Raw genomic sequence first — 17,324 nt, 5'->3', positions numbered from 1 at the left:
GAAATAAAGTTTTTAATATCAGGAAAAAAATGTCCAAGCATCACAATCAGGCATCTGAACATACAGATTATAAAAATGCTGTCCACAGATTTATATTTTTATTTTATTTATTAATGGAAACCTCATCCCGCCCTTGGATAAGGTTTGATGAAAATTGTAATGGCTGCCTGGCCGATTCACCCATCTGCCAACTGTAAAGTTGAACAGGCTACATAAAATGACAGACAATTGCGCCGTTAATGGGCTTTTTTTGCCCTCTTAATTGTCGCCGTGTGCGTGCAAAAGTCAGAAGTGTACTTGCCGACCAAAATATCATGAGCGCAGGATGACGTTGGGGCGCTTGCCCGACATCATCTCGCACAATTTCCCGCCTGATCGGATTGGGTCAGGCACGTGCCTGCCCGGTCAGCATAAAATTCAGCCCTATGTTACATATAACTTACCACAGATAAAAATGATCAGATAAAATTTCTCAATAATATGGCCACTATCCCTCACTATTCTAGCCCTTGCCAAGATTCTGCCAACACAGTAGCTCTTACAACTGGCAAAACATTCCCAAGTGCATGTGTGCAAATCATGAAATATAAAGTAACAATGAATAATTATTGCATAGTGGATTAGTACATTATATTTCTAAGTTACAGTCTGAGATCGCTGTCGTAATTCCGCAGAAGGCTGGTGAGTACTTGAGTTCAAAATACATTCCAGTGGTTGGTCAAACTGCATTTGGTTTACTCGGGCATATTCTTCAAACCATTCCTGTTGGAAAGGGAGACATTTTTATTGCTGTACATTGTGTGGGCCAGGAGCTGGCAAAAATTATATCAGCATCTAACTGAAGCAGTAGGCACAATTCTTTCTGATAATATATTTAGATGTACAGCATAGTTAATAATTGATGTTCGCTTTAACATATTGCAACCTTCATGAGAACAAATTGAGCTGCAAATCACACTCCACAAGCAAATTCTAAGAACTTAACCCACAAAAATCTCCTTTATTCTGTTTCTATCATAGCTGGTAACTTTTGTCCAACTGCTGTCCCGATCAGCAGTTTCCATTTATAAAACCAATAGTATTGCCATCTCATTCCTGCCCCAATCAATTTCTGCCCTCACTTTTATGAAGAAGTTAACTCTTCACTGGAGTATGTTTTTGTGGGCAATTTTACAGAAATATTTCACTCTGAAATATATTCTATCTGACAAGTCAAATTATCTAAATGGACTTGTCTATTTGGTAAATATAAGTATGTACATCATTGTTAAGGTTTTCATACCTGAATCTCCTCTTCATACATTTTAATGCTCAGATCACTTTTAGTTCTTGATCTTCTGCCAATAAAAACCATTTTAAGCTGCTGTAATAAAACAAGAAATAGTTTACATGTCATAAAAATTAAGATAATCTTAAAGGTCCTCTTGAAAAAGAAGCTGCTTCTGAAATGAAAAACATGGGTCCCAATAATTGCTGAGGCAGGGAGGAAGCAGAGATTGGGGCCGGGGGGATGTTTGGGGGGGGGGCTGCTGGTGGTGTGGCAGGACGGGATATTTTGAATTTGGAAAGGATGGAAGAATGGGTTTCCCTTAGGTCCTACTGATTCTAACTAAAGGAATTGGTTAACATTTTCTGCTTCCATTTCCCAGTTGCAGCCAGCCACATCAAGGCTGGGTGGAGGGATGGACGCTTCCTGCAGATGCAGGCTTTTGACACATGGTCACAGCCAGGGAATGGAGGGTGGGATGTATCAGAGAACTTGGGGTGCTGGGAGTGGTAGGGCAAAGAGATTGGAAGACTCAACAGTGGAAGAGATCAGAAGGGCCTCAGGGTTGAGGATGAGAGGCCACAGGGGTAGATCACAGAATCACATCACAGAATCACAGTGCAGAAGAAGCCCTTCGGCCCATCGAGTCTGCACCCACACATGAGAAACACAAATAAATGGAGGAGATCAGAGGCCTTGTGGTGGGTGGGACAGCGGGATTGGAAGACTTGGTGATACATAAGATTGGAGACTTTGTGGAGAGAGTAGGTGGGTGGGTGGGGAGAGATCAGGGGCCTTGGTTGAGCTGGAGGATGGTGAAATGTTTTGGATTGATTGGAAGGATTGTTGGTGGAGGAGATTGTTGGCCTTACCCATGATGGAGGGGGAAATTAGAGGAGTTGGTGGTGGATATCTAAGGCCTTTAGTGGGAGGGAAAATCGGAACAATTGATGGTGGAGGAAATGTGAGTTCTCAGGCAGTGGGGGGGTTGGGTTTAAAGATAGAAGCAGCTTCAGGGGATCGGAAAGGTAGGTGGTAATGGAGAGGCCTTAGGAGCAGGTGGGTGAGGGGAGATCAGAAGGATCTACCTCAGGGTTGGCAGGGAGGATGTTTGATCAGCAGGGCCAACTGGATTCAGCAGCTAGGTGGAAAGGCCTGTACCTTCCTGGATGTAGCAGTACTCAGCTTCCATTGGCCAACAGGTTGCCTGAAGTCCAAGAACTGCAGCCAGCCAGGACTGAATTTAAAATAGCGGCTAATTGTGAGGCAGGCAGCCTCATTATAATATTTAAATGACAAACCCATCTCCTGCATTATCTGTTTCCGGTAAAATTGGAAATGGTGGATTAGGGTCAGGTTACAGATTTTTTCATTTTTATATACCAGCTGACTCAGGGGCTTAAAACTCTCTTCAATATAACAGTATAGTCAAACTCATCAATGGTGTTGGTAACTATTTTCCCTTTCTCCTTTCCTTTGGTTACATCCAATCCATATAACATTCCTAGCAAAACATAATGGGGTAACTACTTTTAGGTCAGCTCCCGTAAATGCCACTTTGAAGGGTACATTGAGTTATATGTCTGAGCAGCCCAAGGTGAGCCCTTTGCTTTCAATCTGCCCCTTTTCTTCAGGAATGGCTTAAATCAGGGGCTTGGCAAATGGACTGCTATAGATTCAAAACAATGTCATGAAGGTAAGAATAAGGTGAAAAAAGACTGCTTGGGCCATTCAGGTCTTTTCCCTCCCAGTCCCTGTATGGTAAGATCTAGTACTTTTACTCTACTCAAATCATTCTAAGAACATTTTGTAAGGAAAACAATCAACCAAAGAACATTCTGCATATCAAGTACAATTAAGTTTAGTTTTTTTTAATTCTACAGCTGCAAGTATTAAGATTGGGGAATTAAATATAGAACACTTAACACTGGCAAACGATTTTGTTTCCAATTTTCTCCTCTTTCTTTCCTCCCTTCTCCGTTGAAGGTTTCTACAATTTGCAAGGATATACTTTCAAGAATACTCGCCACCTTCAATTGCCTCACTGATGGTAACCATTATTCATGAGTTAGTCTGGACAATGAGCAGAAGCTCATTCAACGAAAGGGGTTTCACAATTATGATGAATCTTGTCCTCACTCAATGCTTGCCTGTGCACTTGCAGCAGAGACCACCAGATAATGCTCACATGCAGAAACCTGTCTTGATTTCTCTATCCCCAGAATTTTTTGTAGTGCCTATGCTATAATTGAATAAGTCAGCAATAACTAAGGATTAAATTCGAGACCTCCAAGTCTACATGGCTGTGTTTCCTAAGTAAACTTACTAAGATATTGTGGAAATTAAAAATAATTTATGTTAATAGTTGATCGTGAAAGTACTTCATCTGTCAAACTGAATATCATGCAAGGGCTAAAACTGCCACCTAGTGGTAAACATGTATCTCATCATATCCTGGATTTCAATGGTATTCAATTCATGAATTTCAAAGTTAATATTATATAAAATATAATGCAATACAAAAAACTGGCAATACGCAGCCTGAAAGGAACACAGTCATTTTCAGGTTTGTTTAATTTTCTTATGTTGCCTGCCTATATACTACCTTTAGTCATCCTGGATGTGGAGACTTAGAAATGGCAATATTACCTACATTTAATAATTAGGGAATCATAACAAATTGTTAAATCTCAAATAAAAGAAGAACAATGAATACAAGAAAGAGAAACTACATACATCATTGCTTGCCATTCTGGATGACAGTTTAAAAAGTCCAGAGATCTCAGAAGATGGGGAACCGTTCTGTTTGTTGAACTCAAGAAGTCTATCAATTTCCTCCTTGTCAACCTCGGTCTCAAAAACAATTCCATTTTCATCTGTTATAGACAAAAGATCAGAATGCAAAATATATACAAAATCTTGTTACAAGAAACATAAAATTAAAGCATGACCCGTTCCCATTATACCAATCTCTGGTATGAACTGATCACATTTAAATGCAAAAGAAAAACTTGCCACAAGGTACACTAAACTAAAAGACAAAATATGATGACACACAACAGCAAAAATAAAATATCAGCAGTGGAAGTTCATATAGATTACACATACCTTCCTCATCTTTATTTTTTCTACTGTAATTCATGCGGAACAGAAATGCATCCAAAATAAATGCAACGATAATAGTAAGTACAACCTAAAAAAGAAAAAAAGAGAAGTTACAACTGATTGTTATGCAAAATAAACCCAGTTTTAAAATCATTAAGAAATTATCACAGTAAGCCAGCCATTAGCAGGGGCACTTGGAAATAAGGCACAGTAGGTAGATTATGACATCTGTCAGAGTAACGCTGATTTGATGCCATTTTCGGCATCAATGCTCCAGCTAGTGCCCTCCTTTCCCATTGCTGAACATGCATTCAGCAGCAGGAAGGATGCACCCAGCAGCACTTTTTAAAGAGGAGGAGGAGAACCAATGTGGCTTTTCCAGGATAGCAGGCTTCCCACTAGTGCAGGGTGCCAATGGCTGCACATACATTGCATTGCGGGTGTCACATTAACACTCAGAGATATGCAGCAACTGCAAGGGGATCCATTCCCTCAATGTCTAGCTGGTGTGCAACCATACTCAGCATATCATGCAGGTCAATGTCTGATGTGTTCATGATGCCTTTATTCAGCGCGAGTCACTCAATATCAACATTTGAGCCATCACAACATTCCAGAGTGGCTATTGGGCGACATGAGCTTTCTGATCACCTCTGGCTCATGATTCTGGTGTGCAACTCATGCACATGTGCTTATAACAAGAGCTATATCTGCCAAATAAGATGAGCAAACCATTGGGCATGCTTAGGCAATGTTCTGCTGCCTGGAGAAGCCTTGCAGTCACATCAGACCATATGTCATGATATACCTTGGTCTGTTGCATCCTGCACAACCTCACCATCATGAGGGCACAACTCTTGCCACCAGATGTATGGAGAACAGCTGAGAAGGAAGAAGAGGAAGAGGAAGGAGGTGGCTACCAACAATTCCCATGTTTAGTTCATTCGACTGTGGTATCAGTGCACGCAATGACAATCTTATGTTCAACAACAGTCTCACATCTTACCTTCCCTCTGTAACACACAACCACAACTTCCTCTTGGTCACAAAGGTGAAATAAAAGCCACCATAAAACCAACTTTGAAAATTGAAATATCCAAAATTTAATACAAATGCCAACCAATGATCCTGGTGTATTCCCTTGGTGCCTGTCTTCTGTGTGCCTTTGCCTGTCTTAGTGCTCTTCCACAGTGCTACCTCTGCAGCCATTTGCAGCTGCAGCATAGCTAGCAGAAGTTGTTGACTTTCATGGAGGATACTGCAAATGGCCTTGCAGGATAACTTTGAAAAGCTCTGGCCCTACAAGGCTCTGATTTGGACTATACCATTTCAGCATGGCTGGCAGCAGTCTGCGCTGGCTGTCTGACAGGCAACAACAAGGATACTGGTGGAGTGGAGTGATAGGAGGATGATTGCTGTCATCCTGAAAGAGGCTAGCAGGTTTTGTCTCCATGGAGCAAATGCCACTCCACTGGGCCAGCAATGTGTTGGAGGACAGATTGCTGGATTGCTGTGAGACATATTTGCACACTGGTCTCTGCAGCCATAATGGTAGTAGACTGATGTAGTGTGGCAACATGCAGGTCTTCAGTCTGAGCTTCCACAGCATCACTCAGACATTGGGTGGCTTCAGCTTGTGCTGCAATGGAAGCTGAGACATCGACCATCAAATATGGTTGTGTCCCACGAGTGTGCTAATGGATTTGGCCACCATTTTCGTGCTGGAAAGGATGGGCTCGAAGCTCTGCACAAAGCTGTGTGCAAGGTGGATACTAGATCCTCCATGTTCCTTGATAATGACCAAAAGCTTTCTCACAGGCCTGCTAAAGCACCAAGCATGTACATAGCTTCAGCTATCAGCCTTTTGCTGTATGCTGCCCATCAAAGTCCACATCTGAGCTTTCTGCAGCAGAAATCATGTGGCATCTAGCCCTCCCTTTTCCCCTGCCCTGCCTGCAGGAAATTCATGTACAGAACCCACCCCTAAGCTGCATGCTAAGGTATACACAGTGACAGTATCTGAGAGTGACAGTGTTGCTTCGTTATCAGTCTCTTCTCCCTTTTCCAGTTCTTGCTTCTGGACCACTGCTTGGTCAAGTTTCAGTTCTTAGATGTCTTACAGGAGGCTGCCACATGTGTATAGTTATGTTGGGATGACCGAGAGAGGGGTTGTTGGGGGTGGGGGGGGGGGGGGGGGGGGGGGGGGGGGGGGGTGCGCGCGTGGTGGGGGGTGTCCAAGGCAAGGCAAGCGGTACATGCTTAGACCACCTGCAGCTTGTAAATCATAAGAACATAAGAAATAGGAATAGGAGTAGACCATTCAGTCCTTTGAGTCTGCTTCATCATTCAATAAGATCATGGCTGATCTGCTTGTATTTCAATTTCCACATTTCCATCTAACCCCGATAACCTTTGATTCCCTTGCCTAACAAGAATCTATCTACCTCTGCCTTAAAAATATTCAATGACCCCGCCTCCACTACCTTCTGAGGCAGAGAATTCCAAAGTCGCATAACCCTCTGAGAGAAAATATTTCTCCTCATCTCTGTCCTAAAAGGGTGACCCCTAATTTTAAAACAGTGCTCCCTAGTTCTGGACTCGCCCACAAGAGAAAGGATCCTTTTGACATTCACCTTGTCAACACCATTCAGAATCTTGTATACATAATCAAATTACCTCTCACTCTTCTAAACTCCAGTGGAAACAAGCCCAGTCTGTCTAACCTTTCCTCATAAGACAGCCCATTCATTCCAGGTATCAATCTGGTAAACCTCCTTTGAACCGCCTCCAAAACATTTACATCCTTCCTTAAATAAAGAGACCAAAACTGCACATAGTATCTGAACTGCGGTCTCACCAATGCCCTGTATAACTGAAGCGTAACATCCTTACTTGTATGTTCAATCCCTCTCGTAATAAAGGATAGCATTCCATTAGTCTTCTTAAATAGAAGTGGTTGTGGGATGAGGGGGTAGTGGAATGTGAAAAGTAGGATTATGTATGTGGATACTGCCATTCACTGTTTCCTCCAGCAGAATGAGGATGTACAGCTGTGGCTGGCTTCCACCAGCTAGGCACTACTGTCTGTAGCTGTGCATCACTTTGTCTTGCAAGGGAGAGAGAAGTGCATCAGTGAGTGTGGTACAATCAATTTCAATGGTGTCCCTGTCTTGGTTGATTAGATGACAATGTGTGCAAGATGTGAGTGTGAGGCTTGCAGCAGTGCATGAGGGCAAGGTGAACCTATGAATGTGAGGTATCTGTCGTGGTTGACAGAGGTTGTTAGTATGTGAGTGAAAGAGGATTAATGAATTAAGGAATGTGTGAAGCTGATGGTTTGCTGCAAACACATGCTACTTGAAGGTTCGCTATCTTACCCTGACCATGTGCGAGGTCATTGCCACCTTCCAATCCGTAGGGACCATTCCAGCATCTATTAAATTTTGGAAGATGACCGCCAATGCATCTACTACCTCTACAGCCGCCTCTTTCAACACTGAGATGTGGATCATCAGGTCCAGGAGATTTAACTACTTTAATTCCCATTCATTTCTCTAGTACTATTTTTTTTACTTATATTAATATCTTGCAGTCTCTCGTTTATACTAGTCCCTTGATTCTCTATTATTTCTGGGAGGTTTTTAGTATTTTCCTCTATGAAGACAGACACAAAGGGCAGAATCGTCTCAGATTTGCACTAAGTGCAGTAGTGGGTGGGTAAAACAATGTTTTACTTTCGGTTGCAATCGCGGCTTTTCATGCTGTATCATCCCAAACCCACTGTATTAATTATGCATTCCCAGGAAACACACCGTTTCCATGGCGGGCAGGCTCTCATTTGCCCACCACACCATCACCTCGCCGCTTCAGCACGCAGGGTGTCATATTTAAAGTCCAGCAGCACACACACCTCTCAGTACTTCCAGCCCACAACTGCTGCAAAGAAGACATGGCCCTGAAAGGCAAAAAGACTGCAGCCTCCAGGTTCAATGACACATTTCTCGAGCACTTTTTGAACGCAGTGGAGACTCACCATGATGTCCCCTCACTCACTCTGGTTGCAGGAAGGGCAGCAACCTCACTAATCTGGCTTGGGAGGAAGTGGCAATGGTGGTCAGTGCCCTTCAAAAGAGGACAACCCAGTGCCGCAGGAGGATGAATGATCTTCTCTGTTCTACCAGGGTAAGTCACTCTTTTCATCACTCTCAACTCACACACTCACAAACCCATCACTCATCCACTGGTCTTTCACTCACTGCCAGTTCAAGGAACACCACCATTCACTCTCACACATACCTTCATTGGCTTCATCCCGTACATGGGACTACTCACCACCCACACATGCCAGGCACACTTCTCATCTGGCCTGGCAGTCATGCTGCTTACATTCTCTCCATCTCTATTCATGCAGGACAAGCTGGCACACAACAACAGGGAGAGGTCACAGACTGGTGGAAGAATGCCTGAAATCAAGGTCCTCACGGACTTTGAAAATAGAGTCATCCAGCTGACCGGCGAGGATCTGGATCGTTCCTGCGCTGACAGTAAGGTTGGCGGTGCTCTATCAAGTGAGGATCCAGCAGTGCAACATCCATCATACAGCCATGCTGTGACATATGTGTCCTGTTTCACAGGCCACTGCTCTGCACTAATTATCTCCCCTTGCTTTTGCAGGCACATCTGGGAAATAGCAGACGGAGTCCACGACCCAGGGCCTCCAATCAAGCCCTGAGGAAACCTTTGAAAAGGAATCAGGAGACACCCTCCTTGAAGTTCTGTCACAGCGCTCAACCACACCCTCCACCAGAGTAGAGACATACACCTCGGTGAGACCTAGCCTTGGGATCACAATCTTGTGAGCACATCGCACTGTCTGATCCACAGCAGGGAACAACAGGGACTTCCCAGATGTCCAGCACTCAGACAAATGCTGGAGGCCAGATATTTGCTGAGTCGGAGTCAGATGACGAGCCTCTGAACGTGGTCACGTCACAGTTGCTGGAGCTGCTAGGCAAGCTTGGAAACATCAGGAAGGGATATCCGCTGCACTCCTCAGATTGCAAGGCATGATGGAGGAGTCTGTCCGCCTTCAGGCTGAGGCGATAGCGCTGGCATGCCATTGAACCGAGGTCAACACTGGTAGGATGGCGGCCACCATGGAGTCCTTGGTGCAGGACATTGCTCCTGCACTGCTGCGTGGGCCCAACTCCATCGTTGACGCCACAGTTGGCCTCCAACAGTGTGCAGGTGCAAGGGGTGCGGGAAAGCTCGATCACACTCCGGCTATCCTTTCTGCTTCAGGAGTCAGCCAGGGGCCCTTGGGTACCCATAGGGACTAGGGTCAGCAGGTGTACACCTCGGGGCTTCCATCCAGGTGACTCAGGGAGTGTCCGGCCCATTCGAATCCCCTCTTCCTATGACCTCAGCAGCTCCAGCTCCACAGCTCGAGGAGGGTGCCACTACCACACAGCAAGCCCCCAAAAGCAGGCCGGGGCCCACCAGGTCTTGGCCCTGAAGAGGACGCCCGCTAAGGTCATCACAGACAGGGCGTAGCAGTCAGCAGGCTGTCTCCACCTCCACTGTGGATGGCCAGGGAGCACCAAGATGAAGCGACAGGGTTAGGAAAATTAAGATGTTACACAGCCTGGGCACGTGTGTTAGTCACTTGTACATACTGTTCACTATTGTCAATAAACTCCCAAGAATGTCTTCCTGCCTATGGCTCCTTGTTCTGATGAGTAGTGTTCGTGACACTTAGATGTGAAACCTTTCTGCACAAGATAAAGACAGATGTCTCAGTCCAGGGTTTCTTCCCTGTGCTTTGTGCAGCCTTCAGACCAAAGTCTCACTCCCTGGACACATTACTGATGCCTGCATCTTGACGGTGTTTGTCATTGCTGCCAGAATGTTGTGGACAGGAGTCACAGAGTACCACCATTCTCTCTTTGCACTCTCAGCACCTTAAAGATGGTGCTGGCCCCCATCTCTTCAGCATATGACCAGTGACACTGTGCTCCTGGAGGGGTCAGGTGCTGAAGGCGGACAAAGGATCAGATGCTTTGAAAGTTTCATGGTTGTGTCTCTATGAGATGGCCCTGATTACAGAGCGCAAGCGACCTTCCCTCAGCCAGACAGGAGTCAGACATTCTCAGAGGCTATGTGAAGATCTACGGAGTGTCCTCACCATATCGTCATCATCCTCCTGCAACTGAGCAAGTTTTAGGGCCTCTACGGCGTCCCCACGACAGGAGAATTATCACAGAGGATATATGCAATGCCATAAGCCAGTCTGGAATCAAACATTCATAGATGCAATGTGAGGATCTATGGCGTCTCCTCACTGCATATTGTCATCAGCCTCCACATGCTCCTCTAGCAGCAATGAAGGCCTCCCGAGTGCACCTGCCTCGTACGGCCAGTGCAAGGGCCTCATCCCCGTCATTGTCGCCTTCGAGGTCCTCCTCACCCTCATCTCCATCGGAAACCTCCAGCTCCTCTTCAGCCAGCTCCTCTCCTCGTTGCAGCGCCAGGTTGTAAAGGGTGCAGCAGATGACGATGATGCATGGCACCCTCTGTGGACTATATTGCAGGGCTCCACCAGACCAGTTCAGGCACCAGAACCTCATTTTTAGCATCCTGATGGTCTGCGCCATTAAGTTGCGAGTTGTAGCATGATCCTCATTATAACTTTGCTTTGCTGCTGTCTGAGGCCACCGCACAGGTGTCAATGGCTTTGCCCATTGGACTGCATGCTGTGTTCTCAGCTCAGTCGCAGGCATTGTCCCAACCTGCGCTGAAAGGCTGCACTTTAGCTTGAACCATGAGGGAGACTGGTCCAAACCGGGATGATGATATTGCAAGGGACTGTGAGGGCCTCCACTAGTGACTGCTCCACAGCCAGCTATATCAATGTGGCTGCACCTGAACTGTCTCAGCTGCAGAGGAACGGTCACTTTATACAAGGTTTCTCTAATGCGTGGCCACTTCTCTCGCCCACACATGCTTGTGCGTTACCTTCGACCGCAGGGCAGCCCTTGCCACCCCCACCAACGCGCCTCAGCCACAGGGCAGCCTTGCAAACCCCCCCTCCCCCAACGCACCTGAACCTTGAAGTCCAACAGATGACCGGACAAGCATTCCACAACGTTACTGTGTATTCATCTGAGTTCCCCTCAAAGGGCAGCCTGTTAAGTGCATGCCTTTTATACGCCATTGTGAAACACATTGGTGTGATGGGCGGATGATCCAGTGGGGAAGTGGGAGACTATTCCAGTGGGCTGGCCTTATACTAATATGTATTACATTGAGGTTCCCAACATCTGATGGCAGGAAATGCGACCTGCCATTGACAGGCGGAGCAGACAATCGAAAACTGGTTTCACGACATTGTGAAAATGATTTTTGGCCTTCTCACCATATTGTCTGCTCATGCCACCAAACATGCCCAATGTCAGCAGGCACGGAAATCCCGGCCCAAGTATTTGTTTAGTTTCTCTGCCGTTTCTTTATTCCTGATTATAAATTGTCCTGATTCCACCTGTAACAGGCCCACATTTGTTTTTGTTAATCTTTTACTTTTACATACCTGTAGAAGCTTCTATAGTCCATTTCATGTTTCTTGCTACCTTACTCTCATATTCTATTATCCCTTTCTTAATTTTTCTCTTGGTCCTCCTTTGCAGAATTCTAAAATGCTCCAAATTCTAAGGCTTACCATGTCTTTGGCAATTTTATATGCCTCTTCCTTTGATCTAATGCAATCCTTGATCTCTTTTGTTAGTTGTGGTTGGAACACTTTCCTAGCTGGGTTTTTATGCATTAAAGGAGTGTATTTTTGTGTAACCTATGGCCAGAATCTTTGGCTAAGTGAGCGGGGGGGAGGAGGTGGGGGACCCGCTTGCTGATGGGTAAAATAATGCATGATGACGTCAGGCGTGCGTCACCGGGTGTCATTCAGATTTTCAGTTCGGCGGGTGCGCACCGGAGTTGATGGGCACCCGCCAAACTGTCAAAAGCCTATTAAGGCCATTTAAATATCAATTAAAACAATAAGCTGAGCTGCCTGTCCTGCCTTAAGGTTGGCGGGTAGGCAAAGAGACCAGGCGGCCTTCGCATTTATCATGAAACTTCATCCATGGGTAGGATAAGATTTCATGAAGGTGTTTAAAGTTTTATAAAAATTTTTAATAATATTCATAGACACGTCCCAGCTCATGTGACAAGGGTACTTACACATAAGGGTACCTGTCTTAAATTTTTTTTTCTTAATTAAAATTTTCAGAACTTAAACTAATCTCCCTGAGGAAGCTCTGTGCCTCGGAGATTTCTGCACTCTTTCACGCGCATGCGACTCCCCAACTCAGCCTACTCCCCCCGCTTAGCGCTTCTGGGCACATGTCACGCTGGTGGGCCCGCCCACGTAAAATGGCAGTGTCCAACTGATCGCAGGCAGTAATTGGCTGTGCGCACGCCTGCGCCCGCTCCTGCCCAACCCCCCCGATGGGAGAAAATTTCCATATGTATTAATTCTTTAAATGTTAGCTATTGCCTATCTACCCTCATACCTTTTAAGATAGTTTCCCAATTGACCATAGCCAATTTGCCCCTCATACCTTCAGTTTCCTTTGTTTAGATTTAAGACCCTAGTCTGTGATTGAACCACCTTACTTTCAAACATAATGTGAAATTCTATCGTATTATGGTCACTCTTTCCTTTATAACAAGATTATTAATTAGCCCTTTTTCATTGCATAATACTAGATCTAAAATAGCCCATTCCCTATCCGCTTCCTTGACATACTGTTTGAGAAAACTATTTTGTATACATTCCATGAATTTGTCCTCCACAATATTTAGTACTAATTAGGTTTACCCAGTAGATTGAAATGCCCCATGATTACTGTATTACCCTTGTTACACTCACCTCTAATTTCTTGATATGAACTATGATTTATATTACCATTGCTTTTTGATGACATATAAAGAACTCCCCCCAAAGTTTTCTGACCCTTTGTGTTTCTTAGTTCCACCTGTGGTGACCTAGGCAACTATAGGGAACCCATTTAGTGCTAAAAGGGTTAATGGGGAAGTTGAATTATACGCCTAGGCCTGAGAGAAAAATACTGCAACTTGAGAACAATACCATCTTGTCTGACCACAGTTGTAGGATGAACCCCGACACATTCCATTTTGTTCTTTCTCAGGCCGAATGTATATCGGGATTGTGATAAGCATTTGCGTAAGCGCAACATCTGTTGTGCTGGGAACGAAAATTTACTACTATATGGATTGGTCAGTTAACTTATGCAAATAAGTGGATAGGTTTGTGCAAAATTTACTAATTGGCTGTAAAAATGCTTTTAACAGGTCTGCGTGTATTCTACTACGAGATGGTACAATAACTCTCATTGTGTTGTCTCCCTTGTGTATAAGTAATAAATAGGGTTTTTAAGTACTAAATGATGCCTTGGTGTGATTAATCTCCGACACACCCAGACTGATTCTATGCCTTGACCTTTACAGCTAAGGTTATATGTCACTATAGTACTGATGCCCTCTTTAATTAACAGAGCTATCCACCACCTTCTCCCAGCTTCCTATCCTTCCTGAATGTCACATATCCTTGGAGATTTAGGTCCCAGCTATGGTTTACTTGTAGCCATGTCTCTGTAATGGCTATCAGGTCATACATATGAATTTCTATTTGAGCTGACAATTCATCAGTTTTATTGTGAATGCTGCAGGCATTCAGATACAGAGTCCTTAAAGCAGCTTTTTTTTGCCATTTTTGTAAGCTCTGGCTCTATCCGCTGGCACACTCAAGTTTGCAATAGCTGTCCCTTGCTGCCATACTCTGATTATCATTACCTTTATTGCTACCTTGATCTATTACCTTGTCATATCCTTTTAATTTACTCCATCTTCCCCTACATGATCCCTTACTTCCTTTATTTAGTTTAAAGCGCTCTCAACGTCACTAGTTACATGACTCGCCATCATACTGGCCCCAGCATGGTTTACGTGAAGTCCGTCTATCGTAATATGCCAGAGTCTCACAAACAGGAACCCACTTCCCCCACGCCGGTCATTGAGCCACGCATTCATCTCTTTAAATTTATTTACCCTATGCCAATTTGCATGTGGCTCAGGTAATAACCCAGAGGTTCTGCTTTTTAATTTAGTGCCTAGCTCCTCATACTTTCTATACAGAACCTCTTTCCTAGTTCTACCTATGTCATTGGTACCTAAGTGGACCGCGACAACTGGACCCTCCCCCTCCCACTGCAAGTTCCTCTCCGGCCCTGAGCAGTCATCACAAACTCTGGCAATGGGCCGACAACACAGCCTTCTGGATTCTTGCTCACAGAAGTAGAGAACAGTATCTATACCCGTGACCATATTGGCCCCTATTACCACTACATCCCTTTTAATTCCCCCCACTTGAATGGCTTCCTGTACCATGGTGCCATTGTCAGCCTGTTCTTCCACACTGCAGCCTTCGCTCTTAACCATACAAGCTGCAAGAACCTCAAATTTATTGCTCAATTGCAAGGGCTCAGGCTCGTCCACTACTACCTTCTTTTCCTGCTGTTGCGCAGTCACACCCACCTGTCTCTGACCACTGACCAAATCAGATAACGCTAACCTAAGGGGTGTGACTATCTTCTGGAACAAAGTGTTAAGGTAACTTTCCCCCTCCCTGATGTATTGTAATGTCTGCAGCACAGGTTCCAGTTCATTAATTCTGAGCCAAAGCTCCCCAAGCCATAGACATACTATAGATGTGGTTCCATGGATTGCAATGGCACCCAGAAGGCCCCACATGCTGCAACCATGATACATCATTTGTCCAGCCATCTTTATTGTGTTAATTAAATTTATTTTTCTTAATTAATTTATAGTTCCCCTCTTCACCTAACTCCCCACTCACTCATCAAATTCCAAGCTTGACACTGTACACTCAAGCAGTACTCAGTGCAAACAAACAGCACAGAAAAACCCCTGTATTTATACTTTCTGAAAAACAAATGAGTCAAACTCTGTTAAAGCACAGAAACAAGTTTAAACTAGCTACTTAATTAACTAGATACAGCTGCTCTCAGACAGCTTATTTATCCCTGTTTAAGACTGTAATAAACTTAACTCACCTCTTAAAGTCATTTTTAGTTAACTGCTAAATTAAATAAAAAATGGCTTTAGAGAGAAATTAACCCTTAAAACTCCTTCAGTCTTCAAACTCCTGGTTGCACATAATGTGCAGACAACCTTCAAGATTACTTCACTTTCAATTTGGGTGCCTGGCCCTTTAAATGACACTGGCGTCTGATCCAACCTGCAGTTCAACACCTGATCTTTGTAGAGTGATGCATGAATTTGTTCAATGGACCTGTATGATCCAAATTAGGAAGTCCAATGTCACATCAACCGGTAAGGCTACACCTGAGTAATTCACACCCTTTGTGTCCTCATTTCTTTCTCCTATTCTTTTCCTGGGATCTGAGCATCGTTGGCAAGGCAGCATTTGTCACCCATCTCTAACTGTCCATGAACTGAGTGGCTTGCTAGGTCATTTCAGAACGTAGTTAAGAGTCAACCACATTGCTGAGAGTCTGAAGTTACATGTAGGCCAGACCAGGTAAGGATGGCAGTTTTCATTCCCTGAAGGACATTAGCGAACCAGATGGGGGTCTTTTACAACAATCAATGATGGTTGTAATGGTCATAATTACTGAGACTAGCTTTATATTCTGGATTTTGTTAATTGAATTTAAATTATACCAACTGCAGTGGTGTGATGTGAACCTAAGTCCCCACTGCATTAGCCTGGGCCTCTGTACTGCTTAACCAGTGACATTATCACCACATCATTGTTTCCCATAAGAGGAATATGCCAACCTTTAGTGCTAATAATCAAACATTTAATCCCTGATGAAACTCCTTAGGTAGGTGAGATTTTGTACATACAAGATGCATCTGTAAGAACAATTACAATTTGGGCATGAGTTATGTGGCCTTTTCTTTCAAAAGGCTTCATTTCAGGAGCTCTAAAGCTGCATCTTACCAAATACTCAGTTGTACTAATAATCTAAGTTACTGAATATCCAGTTTCCACTTGGAATAAAATGCCAGGAACAAAAAAGGATCCCATCACCATGTCAGCATATTGAATGGGAACACTGACTTATGGCACCTTTCCATGCAAGTGCACATGATGCGACACTCACCCTTTTACCTCCTTCCTTCTCACCATCCAAGACCCCATACACGCCTTCCAAGTGAAATGGTGATTTACTTATACTTCATTCAATTTTCTATACTGCATTCGCTGCTCATGGTTTGGTCTCCTCTACGTTGGGGAGACTGAAAGCAGACAGAATGACCACTTTGCAGAACACCTCCATTCAGTCCGCAAGCATGATCTCAAGCTTCCAGCTGCCTGTCATTTTAATTCTTTGCACTGCTCCCACTCTGACCTCTCTGTTCCTGGCCTGCTCCAATGAAGCTCACTACAAGACTGAGGACCAGCACCTCATCATTTGACTCAGCACTTTACAGCCTTTGGACTCAACAATAAGTTCACAATTTTAGATCTATCCCCATTGTGTTTTGTATTTCTTTGTTGGTTTGTTTTTTTTCTCACTTTTATTTCTTATTTCCTTCACTGTGCGTTCAAATGGCAACAATTCAGGATTCTGCCATTCACACCTCCTCCAGGCACATCTTTTTTTTCTTTACTTACCCCAATACCTTTCCTTTTACCTAGCACCATGAAATCTTTTGTCATACATACACACACAGGGCAGAATATTACGATTGGCGTGCGGGCATGCACCCGACATGCCTGAGTGTAAAATGACGTGCGATATTTGGCACGGATGTGCTGGAGTTGGCTGTGCGCTCACTGACAATTAAAAGACCAATCAAGGTCATTAAAAAGTGAATTAAATTCAAA

The 17,324-nt window shown here is 44.2% G+C and overlaps 1 protein-coding gene across 3 annotated transcripts in view; it reads right to left on the bottom strand.

The window, feature by feature from the left end:
- Positions 1–237: 237 nt before the first annotated feature.
- Positions 238–17,324, bottom strand: part of tpcn1 (two pore segment channel 1) — a 132,669-nt gene continuing 115,582 nt past the window's right edge. For 2 of the 3 annotated variants that reach the window (XM_041202317.1, XM_041202319.1), the window contains 4 exons: positions 4,376–4,460; positions 4,004–4,143; positions 1,283–1,363; positions 238–762 (listed from right to left, as the gene is read on the bottom strand). In XM_041202317.1, coding sequence (XP_041058251.1) covers positions 637–762; positions 1,283–1,363; positions 4,004–4,143; positions 4,376–4,460 — 432 coding nt within the window. In that variant the 3' untranslated portion in view covers positions 238–636. The remainder of the gene's footprint in view (positions 763–1,282; positions 1,364–4,003; positions 4,144–4,375; positions 4,461–17,324) is intronic. The other variant, XM_041202318.1, reaches the window with a different exon arrangement.

The sequence above is a fragment of the Carcharodon carcharias genome, chromosome 13, assembly GCF_017639515.1.
Source record: "Carcharodon carcharias isolate sCarCar2 chromosome 13, sCarCar2.pri, whole genome shotgun sequence".
NCBI classification, from domain to species: domain Eukaryota; kingdom Metazoa; phylum Chordata; class Chondrichthyes; order Lamniformes; family Lamnidae; genus Carcharodon; species Carcharodon carcharias.
Note: the sequence above shows the minus strand (reverse complement) of the source record. Positions and strands in the feature narration are given on the sequence as shown.